The following is a 22,575-nucleotide window of genomic DNA, read 5'->3' on the forward strand; positions in this document are numbered from 1 at the left end:
CATCTAGGGCATTATTCTTGCATTCAGTAAGATAAGAACCTTGGTCCAAAATCCATCTTTTCAGCCACACTTTATTTATGGAACATTCAGTATAAATACAAAGCATGGAAGACAAGAAGTATAGTATCTGGTAAGTGACATCAGAAATGTCACTTCAGTGGTTTATAGCACTGTATTTTAATGCATGCAGTATAAGATAGAATCCCAGGAGTTGCCTAGGTTTGGCTCAGAGATTCTGCTCTCTGACTTATCAATTGATTTGTGAGGATACCAGACTCTGAAGGTACTACAGCTTAGTGGCACTTTATCCCTACAATTTCTAGTTGCATGCCTTCTTCGAATTATTGAAACTTAAAAAAATTTTTTAATGTTTGTTCATTTTCATGAGAGACAGAACATGAGTGGGGAAGAGGCAGAGATAGAGAGGGAGACACAGAATCTGAAACAGGCTCCAGGCTTTGAGCTGTCAGCGCAGAGACTAATGCGGGGCTTGAACTCAGGAACAGTGAGTGAGATCATGACCTGAGCTGAAGTTGAAAGCTTAACCGACTGAGCCACTGAAGTGGCCCGAGGTGTTTAAACTTTCTAAGCTTGTTTCATCATTTGAATGATTAGGAAAAATAATAGTACCTGTGTCATGGAGTTGTAGTGAAGAATAAACAAGACAATATACATAAAGTGATAAGTACATAGTGATGTTCAATTAATTATCATCAGTAAATTTGCAAATTAGGATTACATTCCCAAAGAACAAGGAATATGTGTGTCTCACTCACCATAGTATCTCTAGTCTCTGAAAACTCAATAAAAAAATGAACAGCGAGAATCATAGCCAAAACTCAGCATTTGTTGGTTTATTCTTAATAATGAAGATATCATTACTTCATATCACTCTTTTTTAAATAAATTGGTCATACTTATCAAGAGCTGCAGTACAGCCATAGAAATATTCACTACCCATGTGTACTCTTTATCTCTCATCAGAGCTATGAAATGTAGAGCATTTGTTTGGTATATTCAGTTTTACATATGCTTTCGTAGAAACAAATCATCCCTTTAAATCCCACTTCAGAATGTTAAATGTTCCCAAATGTTTGTAGTTATCATTTATGAGGTCTTTTCTCTGAGAGATGGTTTAAATCAATATAAGTCTGAGGAAGAGAATGATTTCAGTATTTTGACATGAGGATCCTAATTCTAAGAAGGATAGGGTTTTCAAGACCAATGGTCACATGTGATGAAAGAACACAGATTCCAATAGTCTTACATGGCTGTGAAATACCTAATTATATTAACCACAAAGTCCTGTTTTAATGTTATGATTTTTAAAATCATTTCAACAAAATAAATTTATTTTTTAATGAAATTGTCATTTCTACATTCCCAGAAAACATTTTTCCTCATAATATTTCCTTGTGTTAATAATTAGGTGGTATTGAATTTACATGGACTGAACATATTTTAGTTATTAAAAAATACTTTTATTGTGCCAATAAAAGCTCATATTTCCTCAGTGACACATGGAGCCTAATTCTTTTTTCTTTAATGTTTATTTTTGAGAGAAGGAGAGCACGAGCAGGGGAGAGGCAGAGAAAGGGACACACAGAATCCGAAGAGGACTGCTGGCCCTGAGCTGTGAGCACAGAGCCTGACCCAGGGCTCAAACCCACAGACCGTGGACTTTGAGATCATAACCTGAGCTGAAGCTGGGCTCTCAACTGACTGAGCCACCCAGGCACCTCACATGGAGCCTCATTCTTTTCTCCTCAGTTCAAAGAATGTGTTTTCCTGTGTGTGATTCTAATATAACCCTCTTGGTAATCTCCCACTTCTTAATACTTTCCTCCAGCTCACTTTCTTATACTTCAGACAGTCTAAATGCGGCTGGGTGCAGCTTCACAGCTGCAGAAAGGTCAAAACTACCCAAAGAGCAGACAGTGGTCTGGAGCCCAAGGCCTTAAGCCCTTGTGGAGTTTCCATTCTGCTCTCAATGCTCCCATGCCTCTGGCTTACATAATCTGCTACCTGACCACGCAGAGGGTGAATCCTAGTTACCTTTCTCATAGCATGGACAATTATAATAGGATGTCACTAAATATTAGCTCTGAGATTATTAAACTCTCAAATGACCCTTCTTCCACAAGTCCCACAGAGTTCCAAGAATAGCATGTGACACACTTTTATCAACAGTATCCCTAATGACCCTGTTTCCTTCTTCTCTTGGCAGGCACCCAAAATGCAGCTGCTTGTCAAGAAAGGACTTAGAAAAATTTTTTTAGAATAATTCTCCCACGGAGCTTATAGCAGATTTCACTCCATTGGGAGGTTGAAATCTGCTGCTACCGTAAGTCTCCTCTAGAGATGATCAGGATAAATGATTTTTAGCTATTATTGTTAAAAGTGGGAGGTTACTTGAGCCTACCTAATTAACAGATATAAAGAATAGAGTTCAAAATACTTGCTGGAACACAAATAATGTAATACAGGTTAGGCTGACAGTTATCTACCTAAAAGCTTTCACTGGCATCTCACTTCCTTCCTTCATCCCTCCCTCCCTCTGCTTTCTTTCCTTTCTTTTTTTCCTTCCTCTCTTCCTTCCTTCTTTCTTTCCTTCCTTTCTCTCTCTCTCTCTTTTCTTTATTTCTATCTTGACGTTCTATCATATATATAATATTATGTAATTATATATGTATATACAAATATATTCATATTATGTATATATTATGGCTCCTATTTTCTACTAAAAGAAGTCTATTAAAGGTTTAGTAAAGTCTACTAAAGGCAAAGTATTGCCTATTCTTCAAAACTCCCTACAATAAGGACCTAATTTTCCAGCTATAGTTCCATCAGCTCTCTGTGAGTCCTATGTTCTCTCTTCTTTGGGATCTCTCAGGCTAGAATCCCAGTCACAGAATGATAGAAGGAGACAAAGACTCTTTCTTTGACCAAACCTCAGCCAGGTTCCTCTAAGCCCTCTTCTCAACCAGCCCTCAACCTTGGCCTATCAAGACTTGAACAGAATAGTAACAGTTTCTAACGGCTCAAAGCCACCACCCTGGGATGATCCTAGGCCCCCTTGAAGTGTCTACCTGAGAAAACTATCTAGTATCTTTCTGAGAAAAGCAAATTTGGGTACACAAAGAAAAACCAGGGGTGCATGTGCACAGAAGAAGGACCACATGAAGACCCAGTAAGAAGGCTGCCACCCCTGGGCCAAGGAGAGAAGCCTGAGAAGAAACCAAATCTGCTGATACCTTGATCTCAGACCTCTAGCCTCCAGAACTATAAAAAAATAATGTCTTGCTTCTTAAGCCACAATTCTGTGATATTTAATTATGGCACCCCTTGCAAATTAATACATCTTAAATATTATATAATTTAAATGTGTTAGCATTCCATTATTTTTAACATGTCAAAGCTATATATTTATATATGCATATTGTGGAGGAAGAGATCTCAAGAGTGCATATCTGACTGATCAAAATCCATCCGTCAACTAGGAAAACTACATTTTTAAAAAACAGAATGAAGGGTTCAGACTCATACTACAGTTATTGGCGGATTTGAAATCAGAACTCTGTTTCCATGACTCCAAATCTAATAAACTTTTCATTGTAGTACAGTGACTGTTAAAAATATTTTCAATTTAAATATGAAATGCCAAGTCTTATTTTCAGCTAAGAAGCACCATATCTGAAATAATTTTGCCATCTGTAGTAGTTCCTTCAGTGGTACAAACAACTGAATCATTAATGTGAATAACAAATACATTTTTATAGATGATAAGTTTATACTTAATAAACCAGAAGGGTAGAAAAAAAGTCAAGTGACAAGCCTGGAAACTGAACCTACTGGTACTAGAATTAGAAATTAAATTGGGGTATTGGTGTCAGATAAGAATACTACTACAAACAATAGCATGTGTCAAATTCTGTGCGAGAAGATAATAAATGCCATCATCCCAGAAAAGAAATGATTCTCTCCATTTAACCTACCTTTGCAAATCTTCTCATTAAGTGTGATAATGCTTCAGGATTAGGGCATTCCAGTTTCTTAATAATCTCAAAGCTCTGATTAAGCTGAGCGAAGACATCAACCACAGAACAAGAGAAGAGGGCATGATCAGATGTCTGCTGGAACTGAGGAGAGAGACGGTGAAACCATACCAGTAAGCACATTAGAGGGACTGTAGAGAGAATCAATTCACACAAATAAGTGAATCTCCTGTATCATGTACCTTCATTTCATGGGCCTTCATTTCCCATTTAATAAAATGCTTACCCATTTCCAAATCATTCATCTCTTTTTCTGGAAAATGTATTAGAGCTAATATTAGAGACAGGCTCCTATCAATTGGTTTTTTCCACTTCTGCATTGAGAGATTAGTTCTCTCATTCCCCATAGATATGAGGATAGGTTAGTAAGCCTATTGTGGTTCAAGACTTTTAAATTGTTCTGGAGGGATTTGGAGGACGTTTGCTCCTAATCTTGAAATCCTGAAAAGCTTTCAGGATCAGGAAGTTTTGTTTATGCCTAGTGAACCTGTAGACTCAGATCAAGTCAACAGGTAAAGCAATCTTGGGAGCAAAGGGGTGACAGATTTTTTTTTTTTTTTAAACAATTCCCTAGGGTTCTTATCCGCCTTTGAAAGTTGTGCTTTACATTTATTTTGGTCATTACAGGATTAAAATAAAAGTAATTAATAACAATGAGCCTAACAATTCCCACCATCTTAGAAGTGAAGAGTGTGAATGAATCTTGACAATAAGTAATCTCAAAGTAATTTAAACTCACTCCATCTTTTTTGTCTCTTCCTAGTGCTCCGTGAAGGAACTCCATTGATACATCTTCATTTTCATCTAGCCACTGCATGACGAAAGGCTCAAACCACCTAAAAATTAATAATAATGTTACTTGCCTTAAGAGATGTCATTTGCACAAAATTAACCGTGAACACTGCTCTTTCCTTGTATGAGAGTAATTCAGGACCTAAAATCTCTTCTCATTCCCTTTTTGATAGTTCTGTTTCCTCAGAGACCTTTAGCTTTATGTCATCGAATACATCCCTGTTTATTTGCTTTCAATGTCTATCTCTTTCTTGGCTCTTCCCATGCTTTTTAAAATAAGCTTAGTTCCCAATATCCACTCTACAATTCCCTTAGAATTCAAAATTTTATAAAATGTAGATATTGTGTGCTGTGTCCCCTATTATGCCTTTTCTCACTCTTTAGTACTTTACTGTTGGGTTTCCGCCCATACTGACTAGTTTCCTTAACAAATCCTGGGTGCTCACCTCTGACTTGTGATCTGTAATCCATCTGCAGTTGGGTTTTGTGAATAGTTAAAAAGTTTCAAAGGTTTTGTTTCAAAGTGGAGGTGCAAGTACAAAGCATCCTTTATTTTAGAAGATGATCCTTCTCCCTACTGCCTTGAATTGGCATCACTGGTGCACGTCAGGTAACAGCACATGTGGTTTTGTCTCTAGACTACTTTGTCCTCCTATTGGTCTATTTGTCATGCACTAACACCACACACATTTAATAATTGTATTTTTTGAATAAGTCTTGATAATTGATAGTACAGCTATCAGGATTTTTTTTCTTCCTCTTCAGGATTGCCTTGGCTATTCCTAGCCCTTTGTATTTCTACACACATGTTTTTTGAGTAAATTTGTCAATTTACACAAAAATATCTGCTGGAATTTTTATGGGATTGCATTAAGTCAGTGGAGGAAGAATTACTATCTGTACAATAATGTACCTTTTAGGAACACTGTCTATATTATTTAAGTTCATCTGAAACGTCTCTTGGTAATATGTCTCTAAGTAACATGTTCTAGGTGCCCCAGTAGAAGGCTTGCATATCTTTCATCCCCATTTGTTTCTCATGTTTTTAATATTTAAATGGTAAGGTTTATATGTAATTTTTAATTGCCTATGGGTATTATATAGAAATTTAATTAACTTTTATATAGACTTATTTTATTCTCTTTTTAATTCTGTTAGTTATCCTGTAGTTTCTTTTGGATTTTCCAGATGCACAATTATGTGATACACAGATATCAACAGCATCAATATATGCTTTTCCAATCATTAAATTTTTCTATTCCTTTCTGGTCGTATTGTATTGTATAGCATGTTTAGTACAGTGTTAAATAAAGGTGATGTTATCAGCTATCAGTGTTGTTATTTTATTTGGGGAAACTTTTATTACTGGGGAAACTTTTTAAAATACTTTTTAAATAATTTTTAAATAATAAAAGACTTTTTAAAATACTATCAATAAGCATAATGTTTGGAGAGGCAGGGGATCAAGATGACAGAATAAGAAGATCCTGAGCTTTCGTCCTCTCAGAGGCACACCAAAATCTGTAATTACATATAGAACTATCTCAGAGAATGAAGTGAAGAATAATAGAACAGATATTATACAATGAAGGATGTAAAGAAAAGGTCACATGAAGACAGCTAAGACAGGTAGAGAGGTGGTCTAAATCAGGACTCATACTGGCTAGTCTAACAACCCACCAGTGGAAGGGACAGGGATACAACTGTCCTTTGCTGAGAAATAAGGGGTCTGACACCCACATTAGGCTCCATAGCCCAGGCAACCTCCCCAGGAAAGTGAGTACCCATAACATGTCTTTGGAAACCAGCAAGGCTTATATCCAGAAGAGCCAGAGATTAGCAGAAAATGGAAACTCTACTCTTAAAGGACATGCACTCAATATCATTTACTTTGAGTCTCAGCACAGAGGCAGCAGTTTGAAAAGCACTTGTGTTACCTGTGAAGGAGATTTATTGACTAATTTTACAGCATGTGTCAGAAGGACGGGGATCTATTGGAACATTCTCTGGGAAGAGAAGCCTGGAAGACACCATTTTCTTTTCACTTCTTTTCTATTTAGTTGGCCTAGCCTCGGTGGGCACCATTTCTGATATTCTTCAGCTATTGTGCTAGCACCAAGTGCCCCACCCTGCAGACTCCCCACCTAATCCCCTCCACTGGCCTGACACTCTTCTCAAGGGGCTTCCCACACTGCCACATATGGCAGGAGACCTCAACCAGTAGTGGGGACCCTTCCAAGCAACCTCCTGCCCCACCACGCATGGTGGCCAGCACTGGGGCTCCCTCAAACAATGCTGCCTAGGGTTGGGGGCATCCCCAGGCAATAGAGCACCTGTGAATGTTGCAGCCAGACCTCAAAGCCAGTCAGTCAGACTTCACAGTCAACCACATGAGGCCTGGCCCACCTACTGATGTGTCCACAGCTTTTATAGCTGGGCCTTGCAGCTATTCATGCCAGGGCCAACCCTGGACACCAGCACCCCTGAAGCATTCGCAGCCTGGCCCCTCAGCCAAACAGGTCAGAGTCAAGCCATGCTCACCAGCATCCCCACAACAGTTGTAGTGGGTCCAGACAGAGAGTTTTGCTAAGGGACAGCCCCCCACACAAGCAATCGTGCATGTGCTTGCACGTGCGCACACACACGTGCATGCACAGACACACCTCCAGTCACAGCAGGAGAGTGCATACAGCCTACACAGAGGATAACCCTGAGAAGTTACCAGTGGAGCTTATAATACTGGACCCCACAGCACACCTGCATAAAGCTCCTCCTTCCAGACCAATAGAATTAACTGATCTATTTAATATGTAGAAACAAAGGCAACATGAGGAAACACAAGAATATGTTCCAAAAGAAAGAACAAGAAAAAAAATCTCAAAAAAGAACTAAATGAAATGAAGATCGGCATTGTTACCCATTCAAAATAATGGTCATAAAGATGCCTATTGAACTCAGGAGAAGAATGGATGAATACTTTGAGAACTTCAATAAGAATAGAAAATATTAAAAAGAACCCAAACAACCAAAGACTAATAACTGAAATGAAAACTGTACTACAAAAAATCAATGGCACATTAAATGATGCAGAAAAATGCATCAGTGATCTGGAAGACAGAGTTGTGGAAGTCATCCAGACTGAACAACAAAAAGAAAAAGGAATTAAAAACTGAGGATAGTTTAAGGGACCTCTAGAACCTCAAGCATACTAGCATTCACATTGTAGTGGTCCTAGAAGGATAAAAGAGAGAGAAAGGGACAGAAAACCTATTTGAAGAAACAATGGCCGAAAATATCCCTAACCTGGTGAAGCAAAAAGACATCCAAATCCAGGATTCACACAGAATCCCCAAAAAGATAAACCCAAAGAAACCCACACCAAGACACATTATAATCCCAGTATTCACAGTTAAAGAAAAAAAGAGAGATTCTTAAGGCAACAAGAGAAAACAGCTACTAATGTACAAGTAAAGCCCAATAAGACTCAGATGATTTGTCAGCAGAAAATTTACAGGCCAGAAATAGTTGTACAATATTTTCAAAGTACTGAAAGGAAAAAAATATATATATATAAACCAAAGATACTCTATTTGGCAAGATAATCACTCAGAATTGAAGGAAACCTAAGGAGTTTCCCAGATAGGCAAAAGTGAAGGGAGTTCATCAACAACAAATTAGCCTTATAAGAAATATTAAAGGAACTCCTTTAAACATAAAAGGCCATAACAAAAACAAATCTTTTTTTAATGGGCCCATAAGTTTTAAATTTTGAATCCATAGTTTAAAATCACAACACAACAAAAACTCCAGGCCCAGAAAGCCATAAAAACAAGAAAATAATGACAGAAAAAAGTCTCCCTGGTTGAGGTAAACATATATAGTGAAAGTAGCATATTATATAGGTAGTATGCAGGTTAAAAGAGTAGGAAAATCATCTAGAATAACAATAATTAGTCAAAAGATACAAAGAATAATGACATTAAACTATAATGTCAAAACCAAAAAGGAAGAAGAGTAAAAATATAGTGCTTTTAGAACAAGTTTGAATCTAAGCAACTATCCACTTAAAATAGATGGCTATATTATATAGGATATAATATATAAGCTATTATATACAAACCTTGTGGTAACCACAGGCCAAATACCTCTAATAGATAAAGAAAAATTAAAGATAAAGAAGTACAAAGATAACACTAAGGAATGTCACCAAATCACAAGGGAAGAGAGCAAGAGAGAAAGAAAGAAAGAGAGAAAAACTACAAAAACAACCAATAATCATAAAATGGCAATAAGTACATAGCTATCAATAATTACCTTAAATGTAAATGGAGTAATGCTCTAACCAAAGATATAGTGTGGCTAAATGGATTAAAAAAAAATAAAAGGCTTGTATATATGCGGCCTATTACAGATTCACTTCAGATCTAAAGACACAAACAAACTGAAAATGAAGGGACAGAAAAATCTATTCTTTGCAAATAGAAACAAAAAGAAAGCTGTTTTAGTAATACTTGTATCAGACAAAAAAGACACAGAGACCAATGAAACAGAATAGAAGGTCCAGAAATAAACCCATGCTTAAACATTTAAATGATCCATGACAAAGGAAGCAAGAATATACCATGCAGGAAAGATGGTCTCTTCAATAAATATTGTTGGGAAAACTGGGCAGGTACATGCAAAACAATGAAACTGGACTGCTTTCTTATACCATACACAAAACAAAATGAAAGTATATTAAAGACTAAATGTAAGACTGGAAACCATAAAGCTCCTAGAAGAAAACATAAGCATGAGCTCTCGGACACCTTTCTTAGCAATATGTTTTTGGATCAATCTCTTCAGGCGACGGCAACAAAAGCAAAAAAAAAAAAAAAAGGGACTACATCATATTAAAAAGCTTTTTCACAGCAAAGAAAACCATCAATAACAACAACAACAACAACAACCCCTACAGAATGGGAGAAGTATTTGCAAATGATAGAACCCATTGACTATTAATGTTTAAAATATATAAAAAGTTCACAGAACTCAATGAAAACAAACCCATTTTCAAAAATGGACACAGGACTTTAGCAGGCATTGCTCTAAAGAAAATACATAGATGGCCAACAGACAGACATACAAAAAGATGCTCAAGATCATTTATGATCAGGAAAATGCAAATCTAAAGTACTTGATATTGCATCACATTTGACAGAATGACTATTATAAAAGAAAAAAAAAACAAGAAATGACAAGTGTTGGTGAAGATGCAAAGAAAAGGGAATCCTCATCACTGTTGGTGGAAATTCGAAATTGTGCAGCCACTATAGAAAAATTTATGGAGGTTCCTCAAAAAAATTAACAGAAATATCGTATGATCCAGCAATGCCACTTCTGGGAATTTATCTGAGGAAAATGGAAACACTAATTCAAAAAGATAGGTTTACCATATGCTCACTGCAGCATTAGTTACAGTAGCTGAGATATGGAAGCAACGTTGAGTGTCCATAAATAAGCAGATAAAGATGTGGTGCAGATATACAATGGAATATTACTCAGGCATAATCAAAGAATGAAATCTTGCCATTTGTAACAGCATAAATGGATCTAGAGGGTGTTATGCTAAGTGGAATAACTCAGACAGAAAAATACAGATGTCATATGATTTCACTTATATGTGAAATCTAAGAACACAAAACCAATAGACAAAAGAGAAATCAATTCGTTGATGCAGAGAACAATCTGGCAGTTGCTGGAAGTGAGGAAAGGGAAGAGATATCTGAAATAGAGGAAGGAGATTGAGAGGTACAAACTTTCAGTTATAAAATAAATAGACATGGAAATACAATGTACAGTATATGAAATAGAATAATATTGTAACAATTTTGCATGGTGACAGATAGTAGCTAGATATACGGTGATCAATTTGTAATGTATATAAATGTTGAACCAGTATGTTGTACCCCGAAACTAAAATACTGTTTGTTAACTACATTTCAATTGAAAAATAGGCACAATGTTTACATAGTTGTTTCTCTTTTGAAAGAGTGAGTCTTTATTAGATTAAGGTAGTTCCCTTCTATATTTAACTTCTACAAGAATTTTATAATAAACTCCTATTGTATTTTATTAAATTATTATTTTGTATCTAGTGTAATAATGACTGTAGGGATTTTCTCTTCCCTTCCTTAAATGTGGTGAATTGTATGCACTGCTTTGAAAATGTTAAACTAATCTTGTATTTCAGGAATAAATATTTCTTGGTCATGTTGTATTAGTCTTTTTATAAACTAATGTATTCTACTAGCTATTCTATTTATTTATTTTTTAAATGTATGGTCTGAGAGAAATTATTCTTTAATTATATGTCATATTTTCAATAGGTTTTAGTAGTTGGAAGATATGCTAACCTCAACAAATTATCTGAGAAGTGTTCCTGCCTTTTCTGGAAGAGTTTGTATGAGTGGTGACCTTCTTCTTTAAATAGTTGGAAAAATTCCATTTGGAGCTTTCTGGGCCTGGAGTTTTTGTTGTGATGTGATTTTAAACTATGGATTCAAAATTTAAAACTTATGGGCCCATTAAAAAAATAATTGTTTTGGAGCACCTGGGTGGCTCATTCGGTTAAGTGTCCGACTTCAGCTCAGGTCATGATCTCATGGTTCGTGGATTCGAGCCATCATCGGGCTCTGTGCTGACAGCCAGCTCAGAGCTTGGAGCCTGTTTCGGATTCTGTGTCTCCCTCTCTCTCTGACCCTCCCCTGCTCACGCTGTCTCTCTCTCTCTGTCAGAAATAAATAAAACATTAAAAAAAGAAAGAAAACAAAAACAAAATAATATTTTTTATATTAGCCACTAAGTTATACAGAGGAATTGAAAGATTTGTCTAACTTTTAAATGTGCTGGCATAAATAATGTCTTACTATGTTTCACTTTTTGGATCTTGAGTAATGTCCTTTTCAGATAACAGTAATTTGTGACCTCTGTTTTCCTTTTCATTTCCCATTGGTCTTTCTAAGTCTTTTTTTATTTTTATCATTTTTTTCAAACACCATCTCTGGCTTTGCAATTTCTTCCATTTTAAAATTTATTTTTGTTCCAAGTCATATTGATCATTTTCTTCCTTCTACTTTGATATAATTTGCTTTTTAAACTATTCTTCTGGTAGTTACACTATTGATTTTATACCTTTCTCCCTCTTTCTCTAAATTACAGAATTCTATAGAGTTTCTCTCTAGGGAATTATAGAAGATCCTTCCATCTCCTGTTTTAGCTGCCATCCACAAGTTTTAATATGCCATATTTTATTATCACAGTTCAAAATATTTTATAATTCACACTGTGATTTCTTTTCTTTTTTTAATTTATTGTTGAGAGAGAGATAGAGACAGTATGAGCAGGGGAGGGTCAGAGAGAGAGGGAGACACAGAATCTGAAGTAGTCTCTAGGCTCTGAGCTGTCAGCACAGAGCCTGATGTGGGGCTTGAACCCACGAACTGTGAGATCAACCTGAGCTAAAGTCGGACGCTTAACTGACTGAGCCACCCATGTGCCTGTGATTTCTTTTTTAACTTTTTTAACTTATGAATTAGAGTGTTCTGCTTCATTTCCCTATCTGGTCTTTTTCTAGTTATCTTCTTAGAGTTGATTTCTGGCTTGATTCCACAGCAGCCCTAGAATATACAGTATATATTTCAATCTTTTAAAATTATTAGACCTCCTTTATGGTCGAGTAAATAGTCTATTTTGGTAAATGCACTATGTGCATGGGGTAACAATGTGTGTTTTCTCATCATTTGTTATAAATTGTAGATACATATGTGCATGTGTGTATGTGTGTGTAAACAATTCCCATAAAAAATAATGGCATTTCTAATTTCCTCTCTTGCCTTTAGGTATGTTTTATTACTCTCCACTCTACTCTCTTATGGATGCATAGTATTATATTGTACCTTATGGGGTTACACTATAAATTATAACACACATCTATGACATATTAGAGGATTTTAAACTGGAGTGTTTTACACTTTCTAACAATTTGAGGATTATAACATATTAACTCCATTAATTTATGCAATTGTCTTGTGTTTTAATTCTATGTATATTTTTTCCACAGATTTCTAATGTTTAAACAATATATATTAAATATTATTCTCTGCATACATTTTCTAGTGCATTATTTGCTACATTACTGCATTTTTATCTTCAGTCATTTTCATTCTATCTGAAGCATGGCTTATATATTTTCGGTGAAGGTCTGCTGGAAATGGATTCTTTGAGCTTCTCAGTTATATAGATACTCTTATGCCACTTTGTTTTGAAAGGATATATATTATTTTTGGAAGGCTATTTTTGATGTTTATAGAACTCTAAGTTTGTTAGTTGTTTTCTTTCAGCATTTAAAAGATATCATTGCAGTGTATTTTGGTTTCAGTAACTCCCTCTGAACAATCATCCAAGAGTATTATTGTAGCTCCGTTGAAGGTCAAGTGTCTTCCCTGACTTGACTCCAATAAATGGAAAGATTTTTAAAAATTCTTTTTTGGTTTTAAACAATTTTCTATGATTCAATGACAGGTAGTTTTCCTTGCATTTAAAATCTCCTGCTTAGGATTTATAGAAATTCTTTAGCTGTGACTTCATGTTTTCCATCCATTTTACAAAATCCACACATTACTCCTCTCTTCTCCTTTTCTGGGACTCGTTTCTCTTTGTAAATTAGACCTTTGCAGTTTGTCCCATATAATCCTTGTTCTATTCTTTCTTCTATATTTTGCATTTTTTGTTTCTCTCTCTATTTTATATGGCAATATTCTCCAAATTTATGTTCCACTTTAATCCCCTCTTCTGCTATATATAATAGGCCTTTAAACCCATTTATTACATAACTAATTTAATGCTTTTTCAGTCCTGCCAGGTTCATTTTATTCTTCTTATGGATCCTATTTTTCTGTTGAAATTCTCTCAGATTTTGAAGATACATCAAAGCCTATGTGTGATAAGTATAATATCTGTTTTTTCTTTGATTCTAGTCATTTGGTCCTATTTCCTGGCAGTCTAATTTTTTTTGTTGAATCTTATACAGTATCTATGAAAAATTATGGAACCTTTGATTGGTCATTTTCTACAGACAAAATCTAAATTTTTCCTTCTATTTACAGGATCATAATGTAGATTATGATACAAGGCTGAGTTTTAGGCTGGGCTATTTCTAGTTCCTATTTCCAGGGCAGAGCCCTCAGGGATCTCACCTGAAAGTCTGGGAAATCCTGTTTCTTAGGAAGCCTTGACCTTTAACTTTTGTCTCCCTAGTATTGTGAAGCTACTGAAGTGTCTACTTAATTTTTAACTTCTTAGTCCCTGCTTTCTACTTGTTTATTTCTGCCTCAGTCTCCACACAAGGGCAGATTAAAAATCAGAAAATACCTCAGGGAGAAACTGTATGCAGGGTATTATGTTTATTTCTCTGGGATTCTCATTTTTCTATGACTTTGATCCTACAAGTCCAAGGAGCCTTCACAGTAATGAAGAACAGTGTTTATTTCTCCAGCCCAGAAGATTGCTATAAGCAACGCTGCTATTCTCTATTTGGCCACTATGACCTACGTGCATTGGTAATTGTCAAATGCATTGGGCAGGGAGAATGGAGAGAAAGAGAAAACAAAAACAAAACCAAAACAAACAAACAAAACCCCACAACAAAAAAACACCTGCAGCAAATACAGGAATCACCTCAATTCCTTTCTCTTTTCTCAGGACCATAGCTTCTCAATTCCTGGTTGCCTTGATTTTTCTCTGATACAATTTAATTGTATTCAGCTTTTATATTGGTCTTCGGTGGGCATGTCAGTCTGATTTTAGTGTATTTTAGCCTAGACAGAGCCAAAGCAGAAGTGTCTGGCTAATAGCATCTTTTTTACTTCCCTATTCCAAACCAACGATAATACCAGCTTTAAGGCATATATACTTCATGTTTAACGCTTCCCTGTTTTTAGCCTGATATATATTTAGTTGACAAATTATGTAAATTCTATCTTTGAAATCTTTCCTCCCACACATACTCACCCTTTACATTCTTACTACAATAACTCTCTAATGTACATAGACTTTTAACTTATCCCGCTAGTATCTCATTGTACCTTATAAACTTGTATGAGAAAAAACATACTAAATGGAAATTCATTACATCACTTGCTACTTGTAAATCTCTTCTCTGTTCCCCATTCTCTGTGTCTTCCAATGCCCACAATGTCGAAGAATGTGGGGCAAGCTTCATAGCATTTATTTACAATAATCTAGTTCAAAACTATTTTTCCTATCTACTCATTCTGTAAATATATCCTATACCCCACTAGATTGGCATGATTTCCCATGGGCCATGGACCATATATTTCTACTTACATAATAATGCCCATAACGTACCCTTCAATCTAAATGCTTCTCTTGCCAAAAACTGACCAAATTTTCAAAGTCTACATCAAATTCTACTCTATCCATAAAGATTATGTAGAGTCCTGCATAGGGTAGTATCTCTCTTCTGTAAGAACCCACAGCACTGTGCTCGTGCTCCGTGAATTAGTGCTTATTTAATTTTGCTTTGCTTTATCATGAATTTTGTACTTATTAGTATCTCATCAAGTACAACATTCTTCCAGGTAGTGGTCTTTATCCCATTCACTATTGTCCTATGGCTCTTGGGAGGGTGCCTGGCATACGGAAGACCCTCATCAATAGAATTAAATAGAATTCTGATCAATATCAGATGCAGAGTATTACAGGTCTGTGTGCTTAGAAATGTATTTGGTACAGGCATGTTTATGAAAATGTTACCTGTTTAATTATAGCTTTTATTTTATAAAAATGCATTTCTAAGATATTTTTCAGTTTGAATTAAAGAGAAAAATCTGATTATAATGCTCAGTATGCAAATGCCTTCATTTTACCAATAAAATCTGAGTTTGAGCATTTTCACAGAAAATAATCTCATTTTGTGAGCCATATCCTGTTTTGTCTTTCTTTGAATTGAATATCCAAGTAAGACACAGTTGAAAAATGTAACAAAATTCAATTAAATATGGTCCCTAAGAAATGCAAGTCATTTAATGTTAATTTTATAATAGAAATGTCTGCATCCATGCAAAGACTATGAGAAGAAATTTTAGGGCTGCATAATTCAGGTGTAATTTTTACAAGACTATGAATTGAGAACTTGGGGGTGAAAATCACTACTTACAAGGAGTATTCAGGAACAGCATCCTTGAAGGCAGGAAGCTCTCGCACGTATTCATTATAAAACCATTTCACTTTGAAATGCAAATTCATATAATCGGTGCTCTTGCATAACCGCTGCTTCTCATGTTCTGTAATAGATAAAATCAAACATTTAATAAAGTTTGGTTTGCCAACAATTCTGCTGTATTCCAATCTACTTTTATCAGTAGTATTTTAAAAAGGAGAATAGTGTAGTTGAGGTAAAAGCAAAGTGAATTGTTAAAGACAGACCTGAAATTTTACAAAATGCAAAAAGCATCCTATGTCCTCTGTAGAATAGTTCAAGTAGTAATGAGAAGTAGCTTGAATGTTCTAAAGTGCCTGCCCAAAAAAGGTGAGAATTCTGATGTAGTGTTAGAACATACCAAAATTTTTCTACTTATTTGCATGCTTTCATATTTTGACTACTTTTAGCCTGATGCAAAGTTCTAGGAAGAATTAAAACTCTAAGCATGGATAAAACATGAATCAAACTAGGAGACATAATCTTTGATAAAGACTGGAAATGTGAGTGAGTAGACCACATTTCTGGTTTGGATATTTAATACTGAAAGAATTAAGAGTTGAAAAGGAGAGGAAATATAACTAACTTCTAAGTCAGATGATTTCTTCTTCCCCTTTTAAGTTCAGCTAAAATTATTTTGCACACTGTGGCTTTTTTGACATTTCTTTAGCAGAATTTCCTAATATGTGACTTTTTTTTCCTCTAGCTTAGAAAGTATAGCTTAAAACTGTTTCTTCTTCTTTCTTTTTCTTTTCTTTTCTTTTTTAAATCTGGATAAATAGTACTGGGGAACAGTGACAAGTAATAGTATTACTGAACATGTTTATCTCTGCTTCTCCTCTCCCAATATTAATATCACTGCCAATCTTGGCTACAATAATAGACATAATCAAATATCCCAGACTATATGCTGAAGTGTTCTCTGACAAGTTCTAGATGAAGTCTGTGAATGGTTTTTAAGCAAAGATCTTTGATGTAAAGTGGAAACATCCTATACTTTACATTTCAGACTGAAAATACTAATTTAAGCAGTTAAATTGTTACACACAAATTGAGGACATCTCTGTTTTCTAAAACTTAACTACAGAGGGACTTAAATACCAATGATCAACACAAGAGGGAATACAACCCCAAAATGAACATTTTCAAATTATCTAAACAACGATTAATTCAAGACAATTTGTAGAGCAGAGAAAGGGAGAGGGAGAGAAAGAAAAACACACAAATATACATAAAAACAAGAATAAACTAGTACTTATACACTAAACTCTCACACAAAATTATGAAGTAATGTTTTGCTTCAACTCCTTCCAAATTTATCTCATTCTTTCTTTTCATGTTAATTCCCCCTTACCCTTCTCCTCAGATGTCTAGTATCCCTCCACACCTTAAGAGGAGACATTTATTTGACAAATTCATAGGTAGGAATTTAATATAACACTACCTTCAAACCCAGATAAAAGAAGACCCTTGTCTTAGGACCCACACATTAAGAAGACTCTACTTGTCAAAATCCAAACTAAAAAATTAGATTGTGATTCCTTGATCACTTGGGATCTCACACGTGGTGCCAGCAGAGTGAGCCAGAACCCTAAACATCTGCTTTTGTGACTAACACCACCTGCTCTTTTGATTAACACCCTGTAAGCTCACAGAAACACTTTGGACTATCTTTTGTTCTATATCCTACAAACAAAAGGTGACTGTGTCCAGATGCTACTAAGGCTTGTAGACTGCCACTGCGGACAAGAGAAATAGATACTGCTTTGTAGTACAGGAAGAAATTTGAGCTATGGAAGCATTTAACTAAGAGAAAGGACAAACTAATTCACCAGTTCTTTCTCTGGATGGCATAAATGCAACAGATTATTGCATAACAAAGTATTATTTACAAGTTTTAAGAAGTACCCATTTTCTTTGGTTTCAGTTTATGCATTTGAAGGCCCTCATGAATCAATGAGGCATGCAAAACAGGTGTACCTGCTGGCTGGGAAATATTCTGAATACTAAATTATTCATATGACTCTCAAAATTTGTGTATGTGTGGTTCTAGGTGTAATATATATGAAGCTAGATATTCTTTGCCAAGTAGCTATGTACTGACTTCTAGAATTATCAACAGTTTTATTTTTGGAATTTAAATTTATAAGATCTATATCTGAAAGCATATTTGGAAATAATTAAAAAATGTTTGTATGTATGGTTTATATTAAATTACATATTTATTCAGGTCCGTTTTGAAAGCAATATCTTATTTTTTAATCCTTTAAATATTAAGAATGTGTGTAAACTGATACTAATGCAAGTGTATCTCAGAAAAGAACAAAACAGGCTTAAAATTTAAAAAAAGTTCAGTGACAAGATACATTTTTTAAAAAATTTTACAGAAAGAGAGAATCTTAAGCAGACTCCATACTCAGTGCAGAGTCTGATGAGGAGCTGGACACCATGACCCAGGGATCATGAGCTAAGCCAAAATCAACAGTCAGATGATCAACCAACTGAGCCACTCAGGCACCCCTATACTTAAAAGTTTTAAAACAGGAAAAAATTAAAGAGAGCAGACATCATGTGACTTGGAGAAGGTTGTAGTATTTGGCATAACTGTAAAAAGAATGGAAAACATGTAAAATATTTTTTATAACTGCCTAATTAGTAACTGTGCTGAAATAAAGATGAAAATACACTTTTTCTGAAAGAAAAATATAATTTATGACACTTATAGATTTACTTTGAAACCTAAACACTGCCATCCAGAACACCTAAGAATACATATTAATAATTGAGTTGTATTATTTTTGATATTTTGCCAACATTTGGCATATTAAAGAAAAAGTGTTGCATAATTTTTTAATCTTGTCAATATAAAAGCACATTTATTTGTTGAGCTAGGAAGACAGAACTACATTGTATTCGACAGTTTGTTAGCTTGATTTACAAATTATAAATATTTAGGTCTATGGTATGTGGGGCTCCATGTGTGCTCTTGACTTTGCAAATATTATGGGTGAATCTGACTTGATGTGTTACTTCTTCCAAGAGTGTTTGCACATTAAGAGAATCCTGAAGGTAAGGGTAACCCAGTTCGAGCTAATACCAAGAATGTTCATTAAACATTTATACTGTGTAGATCACATAGGAGGAACTATGGATATAAAGATGAAGGACCCATGTGCACAGACCTCAGGAAGGGTGACATAAAATACTACATGTAATACAACATGGCAAATACCATGATTTGATATGCAGAAGGGAATGCTGTTTCTTGGAAGACATTAATCTAGCCCCAATTTTGTGCTTTGGGTGAACACTTAAATAGAGAATTGATTTGTGATTAGTGGTTCATTGCACACAAAGAGGAATTTGAATCAAAGGACACATATCATGTAAAACAAGACATTTTACTTTGAAGAAGTACTATTTAATATATATGTGTCCATGAAATTCTGTGTCTTCAATTAAGACTTTGGGTTTTTTAAAACTTCTCTCTCCTCAGGGTTTTACATGTTTTAGTAGTAAGTTTGAGTGGACCTTAAATTTATATTGTACCATAAAAAGAAGTAGGTTAACAATCTTTGCTCCCTACAATGAAGTCATCTCTTGACTTTAGAAAGCAGGTCAATTTTTCAGGTAAGCATGTCAGTTTTTCAGGTAAGACTTTCAACTTACTTGCTTAATCCATGAACACTTCACTTCTCCATAAGTACAGAAGTCTTTCCTCCCTCCCTATTTGGGTACTCTGTTCAGAACACACAGAACACCACCAACTTATTCTCCTTGACTCTGAAAGCTTCCTGAATTCCTACATTCCCCTCACTCCTGCTGTTCCCACAGTTCCAGAAAACAATAACCTCTATATATCGCATTTTCTGTAGCCCCATAGTAGCCAGGCCACTTTCTCTTCTTCCTCACTTCCCAGGTTTCTCCCTTGTTCATCAGTATGGGAAAGGAGATAGGAAGGATACCAGTGATTCTTTCACAAAATGAAATCTAGTACTGTTCTAGAGAACATACTCCAGTTTCTAAGAATATACCTGACAGAATAGCTCAAACTATCAGAGTTTTATCAGCCTCTTTGTAGAAAATAAACCTAGAAGATTACTATTAGTTTCCTCCTTACAGAAATGCTTTCCATCCATATCAATTCTTATCTATCCCTCAAAGTCATATTTCTCATACACTATCAACTGATATTTACTGCTATCTGTGGGTTGAAACAGGAGACCAGTACCATCTGTTTTCATATTCGGCTAACTCAACAAGAATAACTGACATCTTTACATGCATTATGCACTTCAGCTGATACAGCAAGAGGTTTTCAGCTTATTGAGTTAGTTGGTGATGTAGGCTTGATCTTCAGGAAAATGCAAACAAAATTGGAAACGGTATGCTTCTGTATAATAAGGCCCACTTGTGATATTTATCTTTAAGTAGCAAATATTAATTATAATGTAAACATTTTTAGCAGTGATTTGTAATCATCATAAACCTCAGTATTAGTGGTGGATTTAACTACTTGGCTACCAAACCATGTCCTTTTCTTCCCAGGCATACAACCAAACCATATTTCCCAATATTTCTTGAAATAGGCAGGGCCTATAACTAAATGTTGGGTCAAAGCAAGGTATGCCATTTCTAGTCTTGCCTTGAAACACCCACTATGAAATAATCCTCTTTTCCCTCATTTGCTTGCCAGATGCAGAAGATTCAACTGAGGATATCAAGGCTCTACGGAATTACAGAGCCACTAGAAGGTAAAAGTCTGGGTCCATGAGCCATTTCTCAGAAGAGAGTTGCTGAATCAGAAATACCTACTTGGGCTTACATAAGTGAGAAATAAACAAATTGATAATGTATTATATTGTTTGTTATGGAGTTAGGCTACCTGGAATTACATTTTATTGTATTACAAAAAGGTTTAAAGATTGAGACCCACTTGCTAGCTAACCTCCAAACTGCTTTCTAAGTTCCAATATTTTTATATATGTATATACATATATCTGTATACATGGATATACATATTCAGGCTATCCCCTTGCCCTGTGAAACTATGTTAGTGAAACTACCTCTAGCAGACCCCAATATGAATTCAATCGGCGTCACATAGGAAATCAGTTAATCAAGCTTGTTAAGTTTATGTTAAGAAAACAAATAGGCTCTGAAAGAGGAATAATCATAGAAGTAAAGCCACACAGGCTTTGTGGATAGAATAATGTCACTTCTTATTATTCTGTCAGCCTTATTTCATACTTGTGGGCTTTCTGCTATATTCTGAGTAGTTATTATTACCACTTAAATAACTCTATAAAAAGTGAGCTGCTATTGTTCCAAAATCTACATGCCTGTTTTTCTTGTGTCTTTATATATCCTTTCCATAATGTGTAATTATATATTATAAAGGAACAATTCAAATAAACTACAATTACATCCTAACTACCTCCTACCAAATATCAATGTATGAAATCATATCAAATTCAAAAATATTCAAATTATCTTTAATTCCACTCAAATTTTCCCCTGCTTAGTGCTACACCGCACTGACAAAATTACATTTATCTTCTAGAAGGTAAATGACTCTCAGAATTTATTTAGCCATCAATCCTCCTACATTTTTAATTTTGGCAACAAAGATTTAACGAGCTTATTACATCTACCAGGTAAAACATTTAATTAGTTTTCCAAATTGCAGTACAATGATTTTGCACAAAATTTAAACTTTGACTTTCAATGATAAATATGAATATTTTATTACCAGTATAAAAGTAGTTTGCTAAAATTGTGCAAAGAAGCTTGGCAATTTGGAAGTATATGCCTATTTTCCTTTACATGGTATTTACTAGCATTTACTTGAAAAGAATACATCTTTTCTGAAAGTTGATGTTTATGCATGGGATTCTATGTATAATGTAAAAATGTACAATTCTGTCTTAGTATATTGGATGGTGTGGCATACACTCAAGCTATTCTCATGCCAAAAGTGAAGGTGCTGCCACAACCATCAAAGTGTAATTTTCTAGCTCTCAGTTCTTAGTTTTATTGCATAAGCACAGTGTTGTCCTATAGTTGGTAGTGTACAATTTTTTAGGACTATCTTAAACATCCCTGTGAGTACTTTATGCTCTTATTTAAGAGGTGATGGTATGGAAGCTCTGGAAGGAATATCAGGTAATAAACTGGTATTAGGGGCCCAATGACATGTTTTGTGAGATATTGTGTGCTTATAAACCTAAAAGCATATCACCCAGAACCTTTGGTTCTCAAAATAAATGTTTCAAAATTATATAGATCATAGACACATGCAAATATCTATTAAAGGTAATAATAAATTTGTATTAACTGTATATAAGTGGAGATCATGGGCTCCTTTTTATACAATGAAAGTGCTAAAACATATAATTAGAAGTAAAAAAGAAAAAGAATATACGAGTTATAGTTTTCAGTTTTAAAATAGCTCTATAGAGGTCTTGT

General features: G+C 35.0%; 1 protein-coding gene across 2 annotated transcripts in view; it reads right to left on the reverse strand.

Annotated features, from left to right (window-relative positions):
- Positions 1 to 22,575, reverse strand: part of UNC13C (unc-13 homolog C) — a 558,456-nt gene that overhangs the window by 114,109 nt on the left and 421,772 nt on the right. For both annotated transcript variants that reach the window (XM_077764313.1, XM_077764311.1), the window contains 3 exons: positions 16,066 to 16,192; positions 4,795 to 4,891; positions 3,996 to 4,139 (listed from right to left, as the gene is read on the reverse strand). In XM_077764313.1, the coding sequence (XP_077620439.1) occupies positions 3,996 to 4,139; positions 4,795 to 4,891; positions 16,066 to 16,192 (368 nt within the window). The remainder of the gene's footprint in view (positions 1 to 3,995; positions 4,140 to 4,794; positions 4,892 to 16,065; positions 16,193 to 22,575) is intronic.

The sequence above is a fragment of the Crocuta crocuta genome, unplaced genomic scaffold (genome assembly GCF_008692635.1).
Source record: "Crocuta crocuta isolate KB4526 unplaced genomic scaffold, BGI_CrCroc_1.0 scaffold102, whole genome shotgun sequence".
NCBI classification, from domain to species: Eukaryota; Metazoa; Chordata; class Mammalia; order Carnivora; family Hyaenidae; genus Crocuta; species Crocuta crocuta.